This window comes from Priapulus caudatus, unplaced genomic scaffold (assembly GCF_000485595.1).
Source record: "Priapulus caudatus unplaced genomic scaffold, Priapulus_caudatus-5.0.1 Scaffold1140, whole genome shotgun sequence".
NCBI classification, from domain to species: Eukaryota; Metazoa; Priapulida; class Priapulimorpha; order Priapulimorphida; family Priapulidae; genus Priapulus; species Priapulus caudatus.
This window is the reverse complement of record NW_014578201.1, coordinates 14,894-22,126: the sequence shown is the minus strand read 5'-3', so window position 1 is coordinate 22,126 and position 7,233 is coordinate 14,894. Positions and strand designations below refer to the sequence as shown.

The window sequence follows — 7,233 nt, the reverse complement described above, 5'->3', positions numbered from 1 at the left end:
TTTATACCATTTCTCAACACGCATGTAGTACGCAACTAACACGCAACTCACACGCAACTAACAGGTTGGGGATACCGCTGGAATACGCACAATAGGTGGGGGTACGCTACACACGCAACATGATCGCAACAGGCACGCAACACCTAATGTATCAACAAATCTAGGGATCAATTGTAGGCACTTGTTTCAGATTTCACGGGGTCCGAATAGCGATGAACATATCTATACCAAACGAACCGATTTTGCACTATTTTCCGTTAATATGACAGAGAAACATGGTACGACTATGTGTCGTACCACTATATTTATGTTTGTGTGTGTGCCGGAGCACCAGATCACATTTACAGGACGCGCATTACTGTAATGTGTGTGCGTGCGTGCGTGCGTGCGTGCGTGCGTGCGTGCGTGCGTGCGTGCGTGCGTGCGTGTGTGGTATCTGTCTGTGTCTGTACGTCTGTGTGCGCGTGTGTGCGTGTGTGCGGGTCTGTAATCATTTATTTATTTAGTTAATTAGTTAGTTGGTCGGTCGGTCGGTCGGTCAGTCGGTCAATCGGTCGGTCGGTCCAGTTACTTAGCTAGTTAGTTAGTTAGTTAGTTTGTTAGTTAATTATTTGTCCCCTAGTTTATATTTATCGTTACAATTAACATTTACATTTTCAATGATCTTCACTGTATGTGATATCAGGGGATTATTCAGGCTACTGGCCACCTGTTATTGGGCCGACAATGTATATAGTGAGTCTACCTTCCATTTCCAGTCGGTACAGCATGGAACAGGCGTCGACGATATCCAGCATGGCCCCACTAGTTCTTACCCGCGACGCAATCTATAAAAAACAAAATCGTAATAACATATACGTGACGTTTCAGGATCTCAATTGAACGCGTGACGATATAACTTCGGATACTTACGGTAATTAACGATGTAATGAGATTGGTGCACTATTAGTATTTATTGTTAGTATCAGTATGCTGGGAAATTTCTAAACAATCGCTCAACAAAATGGCTACCATGTGAAACTCGCTCGATGACGAACCATTTCACGCATCGCGTACTTATATCTATGCATAATTCCATCGTGTACCTGAGAGTCAAACACGTCTAGCGCTGCCGTGTGTTCGCCCTGAAAAAAAAACAACTACGTACCTGATTTATCTGATCACCGACATGTGATAATGATAATGGTGAATTGTACCCCGTAACCCATCATAATTCAGTGGTTCTTATCCTTCCGGTTGGACCAAAATATTGCCGCCATCATATCGCCACCATGCCATCACGCTGTCACCATGTATCGCCGCATGGGCGTTACGTGCGCCTATTCGCATTTTTACTACACATCAAATATCACCGCGAACAATATATATGTTACTTACGGAAGTCTAATATCACGAGTGTACAGTATAGAGAGTTATCATAATCTCTATGTTATACACTCCTGATAATATTATATGCAACATATTAAACTAAATTGTTAGTGTTAATCTAACCGGTTCTCTACATCAAATGGCATTGTCTACTAGCTAGCCTAGTGAACCTAGAAATATCGACTACTATAAGGTTTTATGTTGGAAATGCAATATACAGGTCATAAGGACTCAGAAACTGCCGGATGCTAATTTGCACATGTGTAGCATTTTGCATAATCGGCCTAATTAGCATATTAATTAGGTCAAATCACTAAATCAAGAATATCTTCTTTAGTAATGCACATAGAGACTTCATTCGTGTGTCTAGACCCATGTTTTCGACACTAAGCAATTGATCTAACATGGATTCAAACCCCTATCATCTTTCCGACTGTCAGGACTCCAATATGGCTGGCATGCATAATGAGGTAAACCGTAACATCACCATAACTCAGCAACTGTTGGAAGATATAGAGACTTTGTTTTGATGTTTAGACCCATGTTCTTAACACCAAGGATTCCATCGTCTATAGGACTTATATATTTAACAGTAAGTTATTATTATACATGAAAATGTTAAATATTATGATGCAGCTAGATCATGGAATACATAGATGAACACCCAACACCATCAAACTACATACTATTCGCCTTCGTCTTCATGGTTGTGATCATTCTCTCCAGTCTCCAGATCTTCTTCTCCTTCCTTCTGCTCTTCATATCCTTCTTCAGCATCATCTCGTTGTGTCAGTGAGTTACAACACTCATTTCCTCCTTCACACACACAGTAGCAGGTAACTGACAATCCATTTGCTGCACAACCACACTTCCTGCTGCAGGCATTCCCCTCTGCTCTCCAGCTGCAGCTAATGACGTCCATGAGGTTTTTTGGTGCGGTAGGTTCTTTGACAGCACTGGTACCACTTCATCATTTACAGTAACTTCCATCCATAGTTAGTGATTTGGACAGCAGGGAGGTCAGCCTTGTCTTATCATTTGGAGATGTGCTCTCCGGATATGGAATCCCAGGTTGATGTCTGTTGGTGGACCGTGGAAGGGACTTCACGGATGGAGGATTCTTTCGCTTGCGATAAATCTCGTACCTGGAAGCATTCATTGACGTGCTTTTCTTCTGGCCATATAAATGTAGGAAGAAGGCTTTGCCAGTTGCCATCAGGTCACTGTCAGTGACATCGTCCTCTCCAAGAACTGAGTCTAGTCCAGCAATATCAGTCTGGTTGAGCACTTTCAGGGCGGACACTTTTCCTTTCCCATTAGGATAGGACACAGTGTCACAGCCTGAGAGTGCGTGCATTCCCAATATTCCCTTGCATTTCTCCCCGAGCTTGGTGACAGTGACACTGATGTCAAGCACGGATCCATCCCACTTCTCCATCTGAACATGGCATGATACGCCATCCTTCCAGCACCAGTACACGAGCAGCACGAATACATCTGTGTCATCACTAAGGATGCGCACAGTCCGAGCTCCGGCCGATGCAGCACGAAGCATGTAGCTGATGAGAGATATGTCTGCTTTATCATGATGCACAATACTGTTGGCTTGGCTCACAAGTTCAATGGTGCTACCAATATCATGTGTGCAGAGTAGTTGTGAGAGCTGCCTGTTGTTGTTCTTGTTTTTCATGATGGCATCACGACCAGCTAGTGGTGAGTCAGTTGATATGCAGTGGATCCTTCCCCGGCTCTCCTCTGCCTCTCGTGATCCTTTGCACTGATACCTTCATGCCGATCGAAGATGACATAAGTGTCTGCCCCTCTGTAGTTGATGAGGCGTGATTTCATTCCTTCAGCAAGATCACCCACTGTACCCGAGGATGGCCAGACAATGTGGTACAGTAGCTGAGAGGCGTCCACCAGCAGAGTGTCAGGGGGAGGAGGGTTCCTTATGATGACGCCGAGATGTTTAACTAGTACTGACTTGTTTCCCTTTCGGAGGAATCCATACTCGTCGATGAGTGATGGAGGAACAGGGCACAGCTCATGATGGAAGACAGCAGACAACTCAAGGTTCCTCTTCTGTCCAACGATCAGGAGACGGGCGAATACCGTTTCCAGGTCATAGACAATTTTGTTTTTCACCTTCACACCACGCTTCAGTACCTGCATTGTCTTCACCTTCTTCTTGATCGGGTTGTAAAAGCCAGCAGGGAGGGATGTAATAAAAGTTTTTTTCATTTCCTGTCCGATCTTGACTGCATCATGTACATTGACGTCGTTTGCAGATGCCACTTGTCCATTGACGATGTTGTACAGGGATGCCGATTGATCAGTGAGTGGATGAGAATACTTGCGGAGTTCATCCAGGATCCTCTGCCGGTCCTGTTTGTCCAACTCCCGTCTCTGTTCCCCTTCTTCTTTGTGTTTGGCAGGTGAAGAGACAGTTTCTTCATCAGGGCTGTACATGCTATCCATGGCCATGGAAAGGTGAGAGCAGACACCAAGTGACTCAATCCAGACATCGACTTGATCAGGGTTGGTAGAGATACCTTTCATTCCCCCAGCTTGTTTGCCTTGCTTGATGTACGTTTGCTCCCCGAACTGGTCACCAGACACAGCAGCGGCTCCTTCAGAGTGACGACAAACATGTGCTCCATCGAGGAGATCCTTCTTGGCATCATGTAATTGATGTTGCATGTCCTGCAGGTGCCAGCTGATGTACCGTGCATAATTATGATGCCCAGCCTCAAAGAAATACGGTAGCATCATCTCCAGGCAGTGCTGCTGGAGTAGCCAGTCACCCTCACGCTCGGCCCTCTGGAATTGGTGTGCAAGCATGGTCGGTGTGATGAAGCAGTCGACCCATAGTTTGCCTGTGAGATGCTCACTTGCCTTCTCAAGGTATGCAACAATATCGTCATGACTTTTTTCTCCTCCCTGCAAAAAATCATGAAGAAGTGCAGCGACGACCATACGAAAAGCACGCATTGCCTTCGGCCATGCCTTTCCATTGAAGATGTTTGCCATGCCACTATACGCAGCACTGACGAGCTCCTCAACACCGGTACCTTTCATGTTGTATCCAATGGTACCAATGAAAGACATCAAGGTGTGCATCATTCCTGGTCTCAAAACCACATTGTTCCAGCGTACAGGATCACTCCACTTGATGAGACATGCGATGATGTACAACTGCATATCCAACGTTAGGTGAACATGGAGCATGCCAAGGCTCTTAAGCGAAAGATCAAGGTAGGCCATAGTAGTCAGGACAGTGTCAGGATGAGATGGTGGGGAGTCAATAAGTGGACCGAATATGCAAAGTGTCTTGGGCTTGTGCATGTCAACGTGAGCACGATCATTGAGAGCATTCAATCCAGACCATTCGACTGGTTTGTCAGAGTGAAGCTGGGAGAAATATGCTGCATCCTTGCTCTGGGCCTTGGCCAAGCTGACAGAGAGTAGTTGGTTGTCAGTCTGAGATGGAAGAGCCTCTCGTAGAGCTGGTGGATTCATCTTCTTTGGTCCGGTGTAATGCTCGATCTGGAGTGATCTATCAGTGAGGCGGAGTTTGGCTGCTTCCGCCTTTTTTAGACGAGGAATCTTCAGCGACATCACACCAGGAGTAGCACTTCCAGGGTTTATGATGCCAGCCGGATGCTGCGTGAACTCTATTGCCATAGCATGAGTGGCTCGACGTCCATTCGGAGTAAAGACTACTAAGTCATAGTTGTCACACCAGCTGAATATCGGACCAATTCGGCGTTCAAGACCTAGTACTCTGTGGTACACTTCACTGTTTTCGCATACATACTTGGCAGCTGACTTCCGGAAGCGCAACACCTCATCATATGATGAAACGATACCATGCTCATTCAAGGTATTGACAAGATCTGAGCTTCCGAACTTATGGTGCAGTTTCACTGCAAGTCCCAAACTGGTTTGATTGGTACTTTTACTGACATGCTGCTGCATACACTGAGATAGAGTGAGTGACGCTTTGGAAGACTCGCCATTAGACACGAGACTAGAGATAAATGTTAGGAGAGTTGCACTTGTGTTTTGAACCATTTTTTCATACCGAAACGCATTCAAATCGTAATCCCGCGGCAAAGGAATGGTTCTGACTTCAGCCTTGACCCTTCTGACCAAGCGGTCAACATCATCATCAACATCAGAAACAAGGGACTGTTTGACTAGTTTCAGAGACTTGCTGACAAAGTTTCGAAAGCCAACAATGGAAGAACAGCCTTCTAAATGCAACACGACAATCTCCTCACCAAAATACTCAGTCAAGTTTACAAGCATCTGTTTTCTCGTTAGATTACCAGCATTCTGAGTGTAGATAACATGCAGTTCAGCTACTGTCCACGTAACACACATGTTAGATTTCATATGATCGATCACAGACTTCAATGATTCATCAACACAGGGTTTACAAGATTCAGAATTGGTCGAGTCAATGGGTATCTTTCTGAATTTATTATAACAATGCGTGTGGTACTGAGCATCTGCTGCAGGTAAATCGATTTGAGCTCCGTTGACTCTAACCTCGACCATTCTGGACCAATCATCTCGGCGTTCATCACAGATGTCAAGTATCACGTTCTTGAACGTAGGTTGACCAGGTCTTTTTTCGGTCTCACACTGATTTACAGGTACCCATTTTTGGGGATTTTTGGGATCTTTTGGCACACATATCTCACCACAAAACAAACAGTCTCTTTTGAATACACAACCAGACACTTGAGAACGACTGATTCTTTGAGGAGGTTCATCACCAGGTTGCAAACCACCAGCTTTTCTCTTCTTACTGTTTGGTGTATTCCTCGACATAGATGTATACGAGCTATAACACGACTTGTGACATGACACTGAGGCGTTATCACCATCTGATGCAAGTATAGTCTCAAGTTGCACATGGATGGTATCACTATCAAGCACTTTACTCCTTTGGATGAGCGTCCTTATTCCCTCAATCCCACATGTTTTCCATTCTTTCCTTTTTCCAAAACAGGGCTCAAATAAGCAGTGCTTCGCCATTATGCAGAATCTAAAAAAAACGACCGTCAGCAGAAATATCGGACATAAAGGCTACCCGCACGTGACGCTGTTAAGTGTCACACTATGTTAAAATTGCCGGAAAAAACAACAACACAAGAAACATATGAGAGGACAACACAACGTATGTCATTTTGTAATCTTACTATAAATTGGGGGATTTCTGTCTGTCTGTGTGTGTGTCCGGCTATACGTTTCCGCACCGCTCAACGGATCCTCTCCAAGCTTGCTCGCAACATTCTACAGGTCATGACACGTTGCATGGGCTATTTAAATTTTTTTCACAGTTCTATTTCGTTCACATTTCACGGTAAAATTTCCACCGAATTTTTCGAATTTTTGCACCGAGCGCGGGCAACGTCACAACACGACTGACGCATCAATTTATCGTAAAAGTAAGAAGGATGCAAGCTGCGAAAATAAACGCGGGTTCTCACCTGTGACCTGGGTACTCACATCAGAAATATATAGGTGCTCTGGCAACTTACGACCGTCGAACAGAGCAATCGCGCTTTCATCTCATTTCAACAGCATGTGGTAGCAGCTGCTACGGGGCGCCATGCAGGACAAAACTCAATTTTGTCTAACAAAACTCAATTCTGTCTCACAAAACTCACTTTTGTGCACAAAACTCAATTCTGTCTCACAAAAGTCAATTTTGTCTCACAAAAGTCAATTTTGTGCACAAAACTCAATTCTGTCTCACAAAAGTCAATTTTGTCTCACAAAAGTCAATTTTGTGCACAAAACTCAATTCTGTCTCACAAAAGTCAATTTTGTCTCACAAAAGTCAATTTTGTG

At 44.5% G+C, this 7,233-nt stretch overlaps 1 protein-coding gene across 2 annotated transcripts in view; it reads right to left on the bottom strand.

Moving 5' to 3' along the window:
- The window catches only part of LOC106815539 (tetratricopeptide repeat protein 38-like), an 85,927-nt gene that overhangs the window by 71,529 nt on the left and 7,165 nt on the right, over nt 1-7,233 (bottom strand). For both annotated transcript variants that reach the window (XM_014820005.1, XM_014820006.1), the window contains exons 2-3: nt 1,086-1,124; nt 746-827 (exon numbers count right to left, since the gene is read on the bottom strand). In XM_014820005.1, coding sequence (XP_014675491.1) covers nt 746-827; nt 1,086-1,124 — 121 coding nt within the window. The remainder of the gene's footprint in view (nt 1-745; nt 828-1,085; nt 1,125-7,233) is intronic.